We start from the raw sequence: 17,924 nt of genomic DNA, 5'->3' as shown, positions 1-17,924 counted from the left end.
ATTTTTGTGCCCCTTTGTTTCCTCACCCTCTCCACCCACCTACCCATCCCTCCCCATGGTAACCACTAGTCACTGCTCAGTGTCTATGTGCCTACCACTGTTTGGTTCAGTCTGTTTTGCTTCATTTTTTTATCCCACAAATAAGTGAAATAATATGGCATTTGTCTTTCTCCACCTGGCTTATTTCAATTAGCATACACCTTCTAGGTCTATCCATGTTGTTGCAAAAGGCGGGATTTCTTTTGAATGATATGCCATTATGTATATGTACCACACCTTCCTATACATTCATCTATTGATGGGCACTTAGGTTGCTTCCATATCTTGGGTATTATAAATAATGCAGCAATAAGCATAGGGACACATACATCTATTTTTTCAAAGAGGGGATTTTGTTTTCTTTGGATAAATTCCTAGATGTGGAATTACTGGATCAAATGGCATTTCTATTTTTCGTTTTTTGAGGAACCTTTATACTGCTCTCCACAGTGTTTGCACCAATTGACATTCCCACCAACAGTGTAGGTAGTGTTCCCTTTTCTCCACATCCTCATCAACACTTGTAGTATCTTGTCTTTTGGATAGTGGTCACTCTGATTGGTGTGAGGTGATATCTCATTGCGGTTTTAATTTGCATTTCCCTGATGATTAATCATGTGGAAGATTTCTTCATGTGTTTGTTGTCCATCTGTGTTTGTTTTTTGAAAAAATGTTTGTTTGGGTCCTCCACCCATTTTTTAATTGGGTTATTTTATTTTTTGGTGTTGAGGTCTCTGAGTTCTTTATATATTTTGGATCTTAACCCCTTATAGGATAAACTGTTGATGAATATATTCTCCTAGACTGTAGGTTGCATTTTTGTTATGCTGATGGTGTCCTTTGCTGTACAGAAGCTTTTTAGTTTGATGTAGTCCCACTTGTTCATTTTTTATTTTATTCCCTTGCCCGAGGAGATGTATCCAGAAAAAAATTACTCAGGCTTATGTTCAAGACATTTGTCTATGTTTCCTTCAAGAGTTTTATGGTTTCATGACTTACATTCAGGTCTTTGATCCATTTTGTGTTTTTGTGTATGTAGTTAGATGGTAATCCAGTTTCATTCTCTTTTATATAGTTGTCCAGTTTTCCCAATACCAGTTATTGAAGAGGCTGTCTTTTCCCCATTGCATATTCATGGCTCCTTTATTGTATATTAATTGATCACATATGTGTGGGTTTATATATGGGCTTTCTATTCTGTTCCATTGATCTATGGGTCTGTTCTTGTGCCAGTACCATACTGTTTTGATTACTGTCACTTTATAGTATAGCTTGAAGTCAGGGAGTGTAATACCCCTAGCTTTGTTCTTCCTCAGGATTGCTTTGGCTATTCTGGGTCTTTCATGGTTCCATATGAACTTTAGGAATATTTGCTCTTGTTCATTGAACCTTTGTATTTACAATGCACTGGGGGTATAGCATTCAACAAATGTTTATTGAATCAATGGATGGCTATGGAAAACTGATCAATAAACATAAGAAAAACATTTAACTTTACTATTTCAACAAATCACCAATATCAAATGGACAAAATTTGTGTCTAGTGATAATACCCAGTGTTTTTGAGACTACAGGACAATAAGCACTTCAGAATATAGTTTCCTATCCTATACCTAATTCCCTCAATCCCATTTCCATTTTTTCCTTTTATTATTTTTGGATAGCACTATAGATTAAATCTCTTTCTCAGGCTCTCATTTTTCTTTTATCTATTTTTACTGTTAAAATTTCAAGACATGTTGACACATATTTTAAGTTACTTTTAGTTTTTTAATGACTTTTTTTAACCAAAGACTTTGCTTAAGGTTTGGAAATAACAACTGGAATGTGAGGAAGTGTAGGTAACACTAGCGTACTAAGCAGCAAAAAACTGACAACTATTAGACACCTTGGTCTTAAAAGTTCATTGCCTCTTTCTACAAAAGGAATCTCTCACTGGCCAACTTTCCTCATCAAGCTGTACCCTTCCCTCCTTCAGCCATGAAGTTGGTACCCCTTCCTTTTTCTTATCTCCAGACCTCCTCACCTCCTGTCTCCAGGGCTATACCAGGAACTCAAGATTTCCCCTACCTAATTAAACAACACCAGTTCACCACTCTCTTTACCTTGAAGCCTAGCCCATTCTGGCTATGTCTTAAGACAACCAAAACAGTCCATCAAATGGATTAAATTTTTTAAATGCAGTATGATCTGGTTATTTTAATAAGACTTCAAATGCTTACGTCACAGGATCTGTTCTTTCTGGAGGTGGTGCAATATTCATAAACATGGATGGCTTGATAATTTTCTCAAGAGATTTTAGCTGGAGAAAATGGTAAATATATTTTAACACTATTATAACTACAGTTCACCATACTACTGCTATTCTGCAGGACTAAGGAACAGGCTTTAAATGATACATATAAGAAAAAAGGAATTAAAGAAGAAAAAAAACTAACATTTATTGAGCACTAAATATCTGCCAGAAGTTTTATATCTCTGATACTATTTAGTCCTCTCAATAATCCAATGGGGTAGATAACTGGTTATTTTGCAGATAATACTGAAGATTCAGTAGTTGGTTCAAGGTTATCCAATAGGCATAAGAGCTGGATATGAATGCAGCTTTATGTGCCCCCAATGCAGTACTCTTTTTACTTTGTCATGATAGGTAGGGGACTATATTACTGAAAAGTTCATACACATAGTATCAAATTGAACTTTTGTTCTATTTCCCATTCTTTTCCATAGAATACCTTTGATCTTTGTTTCTAATAAAGTCTACCTACATAAAGCAATACTTGCCAAGTTTTATTTGAAAAGGATGTATCTCCTTAAAATGAGATTAGTACAAATTATACTGATATTCAGAATCAAAACCTACCTCTTAAGTTGTTCCTTATAAACTATGAATATCACAAAAGAACTATACAATTACAGGTCCCTGTAAGGCCTAACTGATGATAAGAAAATAAAGAAAATAGATAGAAGGAAAAGAAAGAGAAATGAAAGCCAAGAAGGAAAAAAGAAAAACAAGCTTGTGCTTAGTAGCTTTCATCTGTATATTACTTCTGATTCAAAATGCATTAAAAATCATTACGTTTATACCACAGGCAAAATTTTAAAATTCATTTTACAGGAATTTCTCAGTTAACATAGCAGTAGATTTACTTAATAAGACTGATGTATTCACTTTCATTCTTAATTAAAAACAACCAAGACTAGAAAAACAGCAAAACTAGAAAATGAAAAGATTATATGCAAAGCACAGGGGTCATTTCCTCTATATTAACAGATGCACTAATGGAACTAAATTTATAAATGCTCCTAAAGCTATGATGATATCCAGAGATATCAGCAGTTCTTTCAAACACTTAGTGAGAATATATATTGGTACCACCTTTCTAGAACAATTCCTTGGAAAAGTCATTGTTTTGGATAATAATTTCTATTTTAGGAATCTAGTCTAATGATATAATGAAAGAAAAGGACACAGGTTAATGTATGAAATTTTCACTGCAACATGGATAAATGTAGGGAATTTAAAGGGCAGGCCAAAGGTAGGAAGATATCCTCTTTGGGCATATTATTCTCTTGATGAATCAAGGAGGATTCAAATAATATCAGATGCTAAAATAATCAATGGGAAAAGGAGTATATATGATCAGAGTACAAAATAATATCTGAATAACATCAATAACTCCATTTTAAGTATATGTTTTAGATATAAAAATCCATACTCATTTCTTGAATATCTAATGTGTTCAATTTAAGTATTGATATAAGTATGTACATACACAAAAGCAAGTTTTATAATGAAGGCATTTTGAGTAAAAGATTATTTTTAAATGTATAAGCAGATAATGGTAATTTCATTTTTCTTTAGGCTGAAGAAAACAGTATTTTAAAAATATTTACTTTAAGGAATTTATCAAACTGGAAAGGATAGAGGCTCAGAAAAGGATGATCTGACTGAATAGCTACAGCAGAACAATTTTTAGAAGAGGAGAACTAACCTGATGTGAATAACCATAACCAAAGTTTCCATAGGAGAAGATAAATTCTGCCTCCACCCTGCAAATAAACTAAACATGTGACAAATTTATTTTATTGTTTAACCAGGAAAATACTTTAATGGAGAAGTGATAGCAGGTGATATTTTTGCTTCACAGATTTGTAAGTTAGAAACACCAAAGCATGAAACTCCATTTAAAAAAAATTTTACACAGGATCTTCTGTAGAAGAATCTCACAGAATTCCTGAAATGTTAAAAACTTTTGTTAAAGTTAAGGAATATTATATGATTAAAATATGAAAAACATCAATTTATAATTGTTAATAGGATTATGATGGGAGACATATATATGTATATATATATATAGTCATATACATGTATATATTTTAAAAGTATTTGCTCACACTTCTCCTGCCTCCATTTCCATTTTCAGATAAAATTCTGATTTAGTGATTTCATCTCTCTGAACCCCAACTTGCTCATATATGAAGCAAAGGATGATGTCAGAGGTTAAAACCTCAAATGTCTATCATTAAGTTTTTATGCCCCTTGTCCCTGTTTTGACTATCGGCAGCAGAAGCCTCTCTAAATAGAAGATCAATTAATCAAGACAATAATTTTTAAGTACTTAAAAAGAAATTCAAGCAAGAACTGTAAAAACAACTTTTCAGAAACTCTTCAAGGAGAAAAATAGTATTTCCTCAATTCAGCAAGTGAGGACCCAGAGGCTATTCAGTCAAAGCAGCAGCAAGAGGCATATTACTCTCTGTCTCCCTGATTTCTAATTTTTTGGTTCACCATTTAGCAGCAATATAGTAGCATTTAAAAAAACGTGGAGATCAAGAGTTTGTGAGCAAATATTTTATTTTCTACTTAATGTATTTTCATTAATACAAACAATGACTGCTAAGGCAACAGAAAGAATAAAAACAATTATCAGAGGCTACAAACAATAACAGAGTAAGGTTATATGAAATATTATATATTATTACATAATATATAAGTGTGTGCACAAAATTTTGAGGTGTCAGTAAAGTTCTTACTGTGTTTTTATTCAATATATGAAATTCTTCAGTAAAGCATCCTTTCTAGAAAAAAGTAATAATAAAAGTCTTAAACATCATATCACTCCTTTATATTATCTAAAACATTTCATAAAATTGAAAAAATCAGATAGCGACTTTAATGCATATACTTAATTGCTAAAATATAAATATAATGAATGTTTGGAAGAAACTCAAAATTCCAGGTTGAGCCAAAAATAAATGTTAATGTTTACATTTACGTTTTAGACAAAAATGTTCCTGCTAGTTCTAGTTTCCCTTTTTGGAAGTCTTGGAGGAACTGCCATGCCTGCATTCCTTTTGAGGGGTTACTTAGACATAAATCTACCTGGTAAGTTGACTCATGAGAGAACTGAGTGCTTCTATCATCTTCAGGGATTGTTGGGATCTCTTTAACCGGGAAATCCTTCGTGTCTTGGTAACTACTTCTGCTCACCTCTGCCGTTGCCATCAGTCCTCCCACCTAATCCAACGTCCCACAGTTCCTGTTCTTCCCAGCGTTTTTCACTGTGGTTCATGGAATCCTCATTCTATGGTTTATACATAACCTTACACCTTTAACTGCTCCATTAAACATCCCATCTTGCTTTACTTGAGACTTGGCTCATCACTACGGACATAAACAGTTTTCCTCTTTTATGCCTCACGCTACCTGGAAAAGACATTCTGGTCACTAACTGTCCTTTAGTGAAAACTTGGGCATAACAACCCATAAGATTATATTTAACACCTGCCCTCTCAGTTTCTTGTGAGATTATTATTAATGAGGGAAACAACAGGTGGTGGTGGTACAGTGGCAGACATCACGCAGAATCAGCATACCATATACGTTCTTCATATAAAAATACAAGATTCCTCAGAAAATTCATAAACTGAAATTGATTCCCTTAATGATACTATCAATATACTTGCCACCTAGATTAAACAAGTTCAATTGAACAATTATTGCCATGTTTGCTTGATCTCTTTGTGTATATATAAATATTTACTGCACCATTTATAAGTTACAGCCATAATGTCACTACATTCCAAAATGTTAAAACTTAACCTTGCATTCTATAAAAATAAGACTACGCTTCTATATAGCCATAATATCAAGATCACACTTAAATTAACAATTTTATCTAATATTAAGTATATTCAAATCTTCCTAAGTGTCCCAAGAATGTCTTTTGTAACTGTTTTTATCAATGTAACTTTTTAAATCTAGAACAGTTCCTTGTTTTTTTAATGACCTTAACTATTTAAAGAATCTAAGCCAGTAGGTCCCACATTATGGATTTGTCTTATCCTATCAGCACAGCAATGTATAACATTTTCCTTATCCCCTAAATACCTGTAAACTACAAGTTAGGTCTATACTTGGATTGGTTAGATTTGCATTAATTATTTTTGATGAAAGGAATTCCTAGGTAATGCTGTGTACTTCATATTGTACTACCATAGGAAGTACATGATGTTAAGTTGCCCACGATTACTGATGCCAAGTTCAAGCTCTTGGTTAAAGTGGTAACTACTACATTTCTCTATTGTAAGAGGCACATTATTCCCTATGCAATAATTAATCTGTGGGCTGTTATTGTGGCACCATGTATAGATCTTCCTCAATAGCCTTTTATCTAATGTTTTTAGTACCACTGCTAAGTCCTGACTGAACGAGTCATTATTCACTATGAAGATTGCAAAAGTGGTGAATTTGTAATTCTATCATTCCTTCTACATTTATTAACTGGCATTCTTCCATTTAAAAATGTAAAACTTCCATTTTTCTTCCCCTCCTCCCTTTTTCTTTTTTGAAGATCACCAAGGCATCATGGATTTTTGTGTATTCAGAATCTGTAATGTTCTTTTTGATGTTCAAATTATCATGAAATTGGCCAGTAGGAGACCCTGCATCTTTTGACATAACTCCATTAGTATTTGAAAATTTCCTTACTTTAGGTGCTAACAAATATTCCTGAAAATCCTTCAAATTATTAATTCTTGTTCACCAGTCAATTAGTTCTCTTCCTCTGAGTTCAGGGCAACCATGGCTACTAGGAAATGTGGGGACTTCTAAAACTAGAAAGCAAGAGAGAAGGAACCACAAAATCTCCATAAACTTTGGCCAAAACTCTGTCTGAGCCTTAAAGGACACAAGCACAGGGCAGACTGCAAGCAGCCCAGCTAAGGGTAAAAGTACTAAACTGAAATTTGTGCTGCCCACCAAGAGATAAAGTTTGTGGTTTCAGACTTGTTTTAAAACATTTCAAAAAACATAATAAAACATGCTTAGTCTCCTAGGTTGTATCACTACCCTTCCAGAAAATAAATTTTTTAGACCATCATGCTCTTACAAACCAATTATTATTATTTTTTAAATAGCCATAGGGAACACTGTTTTCTAAGCACATGGGCTTGAAGGCATAGTATGACTGACATATAACATGTCAATAGGAGTACATCAGGTACAGATAAATCATAACCAACACAAAGTGGACAAAGTGTTACCAAAGTGAAAAAAATGATTTTAATACATACCTTAATTATTTTATAAAGGTGTACCTGAGCCCTCCCTAACAAGAGAGGATATTTTCCTGTAGTGTCATTTTGCATTAGTTCCAAGAAAATATTATTCCGCTTATCATCTTGGTGTCTGGGAACCTTGATAGAAAATACATAGGAAAAGAAGTATTAAATTTTCAGTCCTAATTTCAGATGTAATTTCCAAATAAATACATCCATAATCTATATTATGTGCATACCTAATGATTAGTTTTCATATGTTAGTAGCTTTATTAATTTTTCAATCCCAGTCACATATACCCTTAATGTCAACAAAAATCAGGATCTTGTTTACATCTAATGTCAATTACAGTCTTTTTGAAACACTTATTGCCTACATTCTCTTTATGACTCCTCACAAAAGGTTAGCCTCAGCACTCTACTAAGTATACTACATCATCAAAATAATTCAATATCTAATCCAAATATAATTAATCCAAACATCAGGTATCAAAGGACATCCAACATCCATTTCAGTCTTTGTTCTTTAACTTTTTGATAAAATGTATACTATTGTTCCAACCTGGAACTCTCTTCCAACCTTGAGGTCTGCAACATAATATGATTATTATGTGACATTTAAAATTCATGCTCTTTTGGTAATTAGAAAAAATTTCATTGTGTACCCACCTCAATAATCTAGATGCCTTTTAAAAAGAATTAAAAATACATAATTGACATATAATATTGTACTACTTTTAGGTATACAACGTAAAGATTTGATAGTATATACTGCAAAATGATAACCACAATAAGCCTAGCTAACATCTGCAAAATGATAACCACAATAAGCCTAACATCCATCACCACAGTTACAATTTTTTTCTTGTGATGAGAACTTTTAAGATCTACTCTCCTAGAGCTTTCAAATATACGATACAGTATTATTAAGTATAGTCACCATGCTATACATTACATCCCCAGACTATTTACAACTGGAAGTTTGTACCTTTTGACCACCTTTGCCAATTTCACCCACTCGACTAACCCCACCTTTGGCTACCACCTATCTATTCTCCATATAAATGAGTTCAGGTTTTTGGGTTTGGTGGGGTTTTATTTTAGATTCCACATGTAAGTTAGATCACACAGTATTATTTTTCTCTGTCTGACTTAATTCACTTAGCATAATGCCTTCAAGGTTCATCCATATTGTTACACATGGCAGGATTTCTCTATTTTTTATGGTTGAATAATATTCCTATTTGTGTGTGGATGGCTGAATAATATTCCTGTGTGAATGGATTTTTTTATCCATTCATCTGTGGATTGACAATTAGGTAGTTTCCAGGTCTTGTCTACTGTGAATAATGCTGCAGTGAACATGCAAGTACACATGTTTTGAGATAGTGATTTCACTTTCCTCAGATAAATACCAATTAGTGGAACTACTGGATCATATGGCAATTCTACCATTAATTTCTTCCTCCATACTGTTTTCTGTAGTGGCTGCATGAATTTACATTTCACCAATAGTGCCAAGGGTTCTCTTTTCTCCACATCCTTGCCTACACTGGTTACTTCCTATCTTTTTTATAATGGCCATTTTAACAGGTGTGAGGTGCTATCTCACAGTGGTTTTGATATGCATTTTCCTGATGATTACTGATGTTGAGCATTTTTTTATATACCTGTTGACCATTTGTATGTCTTCTTTGGGAAAATAATCTATCCAGATCTTCTACTGGTTTTTAATTGGGCTGTCGGTTTCTATTGAGTTTTATGAGTTCCTTACATATTTTGGATATTAACCTCTTACCAGATACATGATTTGAAAATATTTTCTCCTATTCTGTAGGTTGCCTTACTTGGCAAGCTTAGGAAAACTATTTGCAAAGTAAAGAAATAGTCTAGACTGCCTTTAGCAAAACTATTGCTTGTTTTTTGTTTTTGTTTTTAAACGTATGCTTAAAGAACTGTCTTTAATACTTAACACTTAAGCAAAATGAAGTTTGTAATAACCAATATGAAGCATAGAGGAAATGTTTTAGGATTTTACTGAAATTCAAACCAATGTAACAAAACTGTTAGGAAACTGGAATAATCAATGAATCCTACAGCTATGTGAAGCTCATTTTAAATAAAGCTCTGAAATACATCTAAGATTCTAAGAAGCTTAACTGTAAATAGAAGCAAACGCTTAGCATATCAAGTTGTGGTGTGAGAAATGGTTTAATGAAGTGTAGCCTCCCAGCTCCACCACTGACTAGTTCTATGACTTTCAGGAAGTTATTTAAACCTTACAGTACCTGTTTCCTCATCTGCAAAATAGGGACTATAATAAAGAGCATATATGTTTTGGGGGTTGTTATACAGACTGAATAAATTAATCCATGTAAAAATATTAGAGTCTGTATAAGAAGAAAAGAGAGAGGGAAAGGAGGATGAACAAAAATGAAGAATGTGCTCTAGACTGAACATTTGTGCCCTATCAAAATTCGTATGTCGAAGCCTGCATCCCCAGTGAGATGGTATTTGTAAGTGGGGTGTCTGGGAAGTAATTAGGTCATGGGGGTGGAACCTTCATGAATTGGATTAGTGCCCTCATATGAAGAGACACAAGAAAGAAGATCTCTCTTTGCTCTCTGCCACATTACTACACAATGAGAGGAGGCATCCGGAAGGAAACCAGAAGCAGGCTCTCTCCAGACATCTGATCTTGATTTTGAGCTTCCCAGCCTCTAGAAAGGTGAGAAACAAATGCCAGTGTATGGCAATTTGTTATAGAAGCCCAAACTGACTAAGACCTAATGGAAGATGGTAGATGGGAAAAGAAGAGCAAGATAAGAGAAAAATCTTAGTGTGATAAACACTAAGAACAACAGACAGTTAAGATCTCAGGAAGAAGATCACCAAGATTATTATGCAGTTTAGTCAGCTATTTATTTTAAAAAACACCAATATAGCCCATAACTGTAAAATACTGTAGAATATCAAACAAAATATTGTGAAATATCAAATAAAGAGGCACTGCTTTTTTTTTCTTTCTTGTCCCCTAAAAAAAGATGTAATCAGCATAGAATATTTTAATCTATAAAAAATGCATTCTTCTATCTGGAAGAGAACTTTAACATTACCTGCACAGAAAAATACTTCACATCATTAAACTTAATCATAGTGCTGTTGTCATTGTTTTGATGTAGCAAACTACACGTTTTTGTACATTTCACAACGTTGTTTATAGAGATGCGAATGAAGAAATTATTGTAATGCTGTAAATTGACTGAAAATACATAGATATTTAGGAAGCAAATTTTATTATAATTGAAAACAATAACACATTATAAATCTAATCCATTAACAATTCAATACCTACAATTCAAGAATGAATCAAATAAATGAAGAAGATAATTGTAGAGCATATTTAACAATAAAAAAGGCTTTTAAAATAATGTAGTTTTGCCCATTAATGTTAGAGCAATGTAAGTAGGAAAAGAAGGTAGGTTTTTCCTTAGATCACTTCTCATATTTTTGTCCTCACATTTCCATTGTAACTCCTTTGCAAATTTTTATACATATTGGTTTTTTAATATTGGTTTTTTAAAGGTGGCTAAACACTTGCAATATATAGATGAAAATTTCTGTAATAATTATGTATAAATTTAAAAAATGTTACTTGAGAGCAATTTATTTTTAATTTCAAGACAACAAAATTTAAAGGAGCATTCTACTCTTTAATTCACTTCACTATATTCTTCACTCATACTATATGGGTCTCTATTTTTATCGTCCATAGCATTACATTCATCAAAACAAACTGTTTTTATGATTTAACATATTATCTTTAAAAATCTTTTTGTACAGAATTATTTTCAATAATTCACCCTATATAAAATGGAAATACCAAGTCTTCATGAGATTGTTTTTATGCTATGATAAAGCTAAGCATTCAGCTTATTTAAAGAAACCAAGACAAAGAAACCCTTTAAACAATATTTAAGAGAAGCAGTTATGACTTAGAAATAAATTAGTATCATCAACCAAGAAGATATTTTTCCTTTAACTTATATGATGATTGAAGTGGATTACAAAGGGCTGAAAACTTTTTGTCATTCTCTACATCAAAAAGTGAAGTTTATTTTCCTCTGCTTTTGAATCTCACCTTGTTCCATGACTACTTTAACATGCAATGCACATGGCCAGAGCTGGGACTAGGATAGGGTTAGAGAGGCACTAACCAGAAGGCTAATATGATGGGACACTAAAAACTTCAGTGATCACAATAAATAATATTTTAATGTAATTTTAAAAATGAAAATAAAAATTAATGCAGAAAAAGAAACCCCACAATGAAAGACAAGTCCTTGGGACTAAATGGAAAAAAGAAAGGTCCAACCATTTCAGCATTCCAACAAAGTCCAGTTTTCCAGGCACAACTGAAATAGTGATATATGTTCATAGTATGGTTCTTAAATTAAAAAAAAAAAGGATACTCTTAGGCGTAAAATGTCTGCAGTTCTTTACATGAATAGCCAGGCAGCCAACCTGTAACAGTCAAAATAAAAACACAGAAATTAAGTTTTAAAAGTTTTTCTCTTCCATTATATTCTACACCAAACTATATGCTATTTTTAAAAGTTCCACTTTGTTAGTTTTTGAAATATTGTTTCTCAATAGAAATACCTAGTTAATAGAAAACACCAGAATGCAGAAATACAGAAGAAAAATAGGCAAGATTTGTTCAAAGTAAACTTAAAATGAATAAGAATACAAAGCAAAAGAATGGTTCATTATTAACTTAATTCAACCATCACTCTGAAAAATTTTTATTTTATTTTAGGTGAGAACTGATAAAATGTAGCATCCTGAATCCTTGCTTCAGATAAGATTTTTTACCTAGTATCCTAAAACCACTTTATTCATTCAATGATCATTCACAGACTATAATATGCCAAGGAGCTGTGAAATATTCATTCTTTCTTGTACAAAGTGTTTCTTAATGTTAAAGAAAATTCTATCTTGTGTTTAACCATAAAAACAAATACAAAATGAATATAGGAACACTTAAATACTAACATGTAGTATTAGGCAAATATATTTAACCATGTTTGATCTTTAAAACAAACTAAACACAACAGCAATATTATATTAAACATTATGAAACAAAATAAATGGCCCAATAGAATTTTTTAATGTAATATAAGTAATTTTAAAGATTTGGTTTTAGAACAATACAGAAAAACAGGTCAGCATTCAATATTTAATTTAAAAAGTACAGTATCTGAATGATGAAATCCTGAAGAAGAAAATACCATGGTCTACTTCTTAAGGAAACATAAGTATTAAATGTTATGTTAAATGTTTCTAGTTCAAAGAGGGGTAATGCATATTACATAATCCAGGAGAGATTTTAAATGGTATTGCCAAAGGTGATTCCATGAATCACTATTTATTTCTTAAAATTAGGGTTGTACATGAGGAGGGTAAAACAGGTAAGTATAGCTAGAATTTTGTATTGCATAATTCTGTACATTAACAGTCTGTCATAAATCACTGCCTGCCTGCCAAGTATCTCAACATGAAGCCACCATGGGCAACTACCCTAACCTTCCTCAGGTTTCAATAGCTCTTTATACTTTTACGTAATAGAGTCATAAACTATAGAAGAGAATAAATTTTTATTCAAGTACAGAAAAAGATTTAGCAGTCAAAAATATAATGAAGACCATTCAGAGACTGTGGGTAATAAATGATGCTATAGATTCTGAGACCCATCTGTGGCCCAACATAACAACCGTGTCTATAGCTTCACCCCCAAGATAGTCTCACACATGCATTTAGAACAAGAAAGCAACCAGAAAGGTGTTCCCAAAAGCATTTTATGTGCCCAGTTCTAAGACACAGCATTTTCACATTGTTTTCTGAAAATGGGATGTGACTATCAGAAATAGTTCTGGGTTGTGATGTAGTTATCGTTGTCAAATATCTCAGAATAAATTACAGAACTTTCAAAGAGAAAGTGATGTGATGAATCATGAATTGGGAGGAGCTATCAATCACATGCCAAACACCTTTGTCAAAACCTTCCAGCTGACTCTTAAAAGAAGCTTTTTAATGTCTAGCAGTATGCAATTCAAACAAGGAAAATATAAACTGTGAAGTTGGATGTGGGGTGAAATAAAAATACTCTTCAAAATGTCAATTCGAAAAGAGATGTAGAAGTCATACTCAAGAGTACGGATTACAGAAATTAGTATGTCAACTTAATGACACACATAATAGCTAATAGCCAAGAGCAGTTTCAAATAATTTTTCTGTTTAAATTCAGACAGTGGAGGCTTATATTCCAACTCTGATTGTGATACAGGAAATAAAGTGTTTAATAATTGTATGGATAAACGCATACCATGGTCATTTGGTAAAAACAAAAATGTGTGTTAACATAGTCTTACTTTTTCCTCCAAAAAGGTGTTGGTAGATTTATCATGTATCTTGTGATCAAGAAAATGTATTAGTATATGGCAGAATCTAGAGAAGAAGGACAGGAGAAACTCTCTCTCACACCATGAACTATTCTAGTAGAGTTCAGAAATCAAGACAACCATAAAAGAATAACACAATATTTGACAGTTCTCTATAGTACCCAAAAGAGAAGACAAATTTTTCTGGTTCTCAGCCTAGATATTAGGCCCTACTTGAGTATTTGGGTGTATGTGTATGATTGATGAGTGTGTTTGCTTTTGTTTCTGGGGTTGATTATTTTTTGGATGAGAGAAAGATATGGAGCTAATTTTCAAACTGTAGCTCAACGTTTCCTAAATATGACAATACATGCAATTACCAGAAGTGTGCAATAAAAATACTGATTCCTAGGCTCCATTCTCAGATTCTAAGTGAGGCCCAGAATTTGATGTTTTTAAAAAGTATCTCAGGTAATTCTGATGTGACTAGAATTTTGGAATACCTAGTATAGAAAACCTTATTTTTTTCCTGTGAATCAAGATATTTTTCATAATTTCAGTGATTACTAGAATGCTTTTCTGACTCATAAAAATGAAAAATCCAAGAATATGTTATTGGCACCATTTTCTACACATACTTTTTGGTTACCAAATAACAAACATTCACTAGTCTTCATATGAAATTAAAAATTATTTGAATAGGTTTATTGAGGATTAGTTATACATACCACATCCCCAAATGGCACCAAAGTTGGTCCCCCAGGTGTTATTTCCAGTTCTTTACTTTCTGGCCCTATAAGAGTTTTTCTCAGCATCTACAATGTCAATAAATTAAGACTTTAGAAGGCAAAGAAAAACATAACTAGATAAAAGATTACTTCAATAAATATTATGAGTATCTAATAAGATTCAGGTATTATTCTAGGTATTAGGATATTAAATTAGCTAGAAAACTCTTACCTACCCTCAATAAGTTTATCAGTAAGTTATCAGAGAAACAAAATGTACACAATTAAATATAAAATCATTAAGGGAATCATGAGGAGACAAGTGCATAGCAGCATGAACAGTGAGTTCTCCTTGCTAACAAAAAATAACCATCATTACCACATTCTAGTCTTATTCTGATGTGGATAGGGCCTGTATCTCATAAATGGCAGTGATCCTGCTTGCAAGTTATCAACCACTGAAGGAATTATAATTGCAACTTAATCCTTTGGAATAACACATATACTAGAATGGATCAATGAACAGATGGCTTTTGTTTTTTTGGTTGTGTGATTTTCTCCAGAATAACTTCACTAACTGAGAGTTATAGGCTGGTATGTAACTTTGTTCTTAAGGGGTCTGGTAACTGCACATGATGGTGAGCCTTTAAAAATTACAAGACACAAGAGATTCAAGATGGCAGTATGAGAAGTGAGATGGAGAACTCCTCCCAAAACCACAGATAGTATGAGAATGTAGTTAATCAACTAACCCTAAAACAGCAACAAGAAAGAAGGCTGAACCAGACTGCATGCAGATCTCATGAATAGAGCAGACCTCATGAACACAGGGTAACATACGAAAGCCTTTTGTCAGGAGGGACCCAAGCCCTTCCCCGACCCCAGCTCACCGGCGGGAAGAATAGAAATGGAGCAGGGGAGGGGGTGGAAGTCCAGGACTGCTGAACACCTGGTCCTGGAGGTGCTCTGGACGTTGGGGAGCTCAGACAGGTGGAGTGCTTGAGAGACAGATTCTGACCATTTGTGGAGGGGATCCACACCCATCCGCTCTGGGACAAGGGAAAGGCAGGCGGTCTGAAAGGCTTCCTAGCAGCGAGAGGGCTGCTGAAGGAGCGGGGTTTGCATGGAGCTTGCTGCGTGGGGGAGGGGAGAGCTGGACAAGGTTGTCTGGGTGTGCTCTGCCTAGCTGGTTGGGAACTTTGAGGAACTTTGGGCGCCCCATCCCCCTGGCTGCCTGCTCAGCTCCAAGGCCCCCCACTGTGACATGCAGCCTGCTGCGCCTGCCTTCCGGCACTGGTTCGTAAAATAGCAATCACTGAGCTGGTGTCAGGCCAGCCAGGAGGCTCAGCCTACAATAGCTATAGATGCAAAGCACAGAGGCTTACACCCCTGTGCTTGGCCCATTGGCTCTGACACCGGAGACAGGCACTGCAGACAGGAATCAGGAAACAGATCTTTCCTCCCCTAGGCACCAGCTCCACTCCCCTATGACCCCCAACCTCACTCTAGGGGCTGAGCAGCTCCAGAGACTGGAGCTTCTGGGCACTAGTGGGCACCACACAGAAATATGAAATGTCAAAAATGTTCAAAAGAACATGGTTCAGACCAAAATCTCAGAGATCCCAGAAAAAGGACCTAATGAAACTGAACTCACCAATCTTCCTGAGAGTTCAAAATAAAAATCATAAACATGCTCATAGAGGTACAAAATTATTCAAGAACTCAGGAACAAATTTAAGTTGGAGATTCAATCATTAAGAAATTCCATATCTAAAATGAAACATAAAATGGAGGGACTTAAAAACAGATTTGATGTAGTAGAAGAGATGGTAAATGGAACAGAAATTAGAGAAGAGGAATACAAAGAAGCTGAGGCACAAAGAGAAAAAAGAATCTCTAAGAATGAAAGAATATTGAGAGAACAGTGTGATGAATCCAAACGGAATAATATTCATATTACAGGGGTACCAGAATAAGAGGAGAGAGAAAAAGGGATAGAAAGTGTCATTGAGGAGGTAATTGCTGAAAACTTCCCCAATCTGGGGAAGGAGATAGTCTCTCAGGCCATGGAGGTGCACAGATCTCCCAACACAAGGTAGCCAAGGTAGACAACATCAAGACATATAATAATTAAAATGGCAAAGATCAAGGATAAAGACAGATTTTTAATGCAGCTAGAGAGAGAAAAAAGATCACATACAAAGGAAATCCATCAGGTTATCATCAGACTTCTCAACAGAAACCTTACAGGCCAGAAGAGGGTGGCAAGATGTATTTAATGCAATGAAGCAAAAGGGTCTTGAACCAAGAATAATATACCCGGCAAGGTTATCATTTAAATTTGAAGGAGGGATTAAACAATTTTCAGATAAGAAAACGTTGAGAGAATTTACCTCTCACAAACCACCTCTACAGTTCATTTTGGAGGGACTCCTATAGATGGAAGTATTCCTAAGGCTAAATATATGTCACCCAAGGGATAGACAAAGAGTACAGAATATGATTCATAACATACAAAGAATGGAGGAGGAAGAAAAAGGAGGAAAAAAAGAGAGAGAATCTTTAGGTTCTGTTTGTAATAGCACACAAAGTGAGTTAAATTAGACTTTTAGATACTAAGGGAATTACCCTTGAACCTTTGGTAACCACGAATCTAAAGCCTGCAATGGCAGTAAGTACATACCTATTGATAATCACCCTAAATGTAAATGGTCTGAATGCACCAATCAAAAGACACAGAGTCACTGAATGGATTAAAAACAAAGATCCATCTATATGCTGCCTACAAAAGACTCACTTCAAACCCAAAGTAAAGGGATGAAAAAAGATATTTCATGCAAGTAATAGGGAGAAAAAAGCAGGAGTTACAGTACTTGTATCACACAAAATAGACTTCAAAAGAAAGAAAGTAAAAGAGATGAAGCTGGACATTACATAATGATAAAAGGGTCAGTCCAACAAGAGCATATAACTGTTATAAATATCTATGTACCCAACACAGGACCACCTATGTATGTGAAACAAATACTAACAGAATTAAAGGGGGATACAGAATGCAATGAATTTATTTTAGGAGACTTCAACACACCACTCACTCCAAAGGATAGATCAAGCAGACAGAAAATAAGTAAAGAGACAGAGGCACTGAACAACG

At 34.1% G+C, this 17,924-nt stretch overlaps 1 protein-coding gene across 1 annotated transcript in view; it reads right to left on the bottom strand.

Moving 5' to 3' along the window:
* C2CD6 (C2 calcium dependent domain containing 6) overlaps positions 1 to 17,924 on the bottom strand; it is a 91,460-nt gene that overhangs the window by 47,541 nt on the left and 25,995 nt on the right. Inside the window, 7 exon segments of the mRNA XM_073218337.1 lie at positions 2,262 to 2,341; positions 4,035 to 4,103; positions 5,077 to 5,121; positions 7,618 to 7,740; positions 10,719 to 10,864; positions 12,075 to 12,126; positions 14,771 to 14,857. Coding sequence (XP_073074438.1) covers positions 2,262 to 2,341; positions 4,035 to 4,103; positions 5,077 to 5,121; positions 7,618 to 7,740; positions 10,719 to 10,864; positions 12,075 to 12,126; positions 14,771 to 14,857 — 602 coding nt within the window.

This window comes from Manis javanica, chromosome 12, assembly GCF_040802235.1.
Source record: "Manis javanica isolate MJ-LG chromosome 12, MJ_LKY, whole genome shotgun sequence".
In the NCBI taxonomy this organism is placed as follows: domain Eukaryota; kingdom Metazoa; phylum Chordata; class Mammalia; order Pholidota; family Manidae; genus Manis; species Manis javanica.
This window is presented reverse-complemented; position numbering and strand designations above follow the sequence as displayed.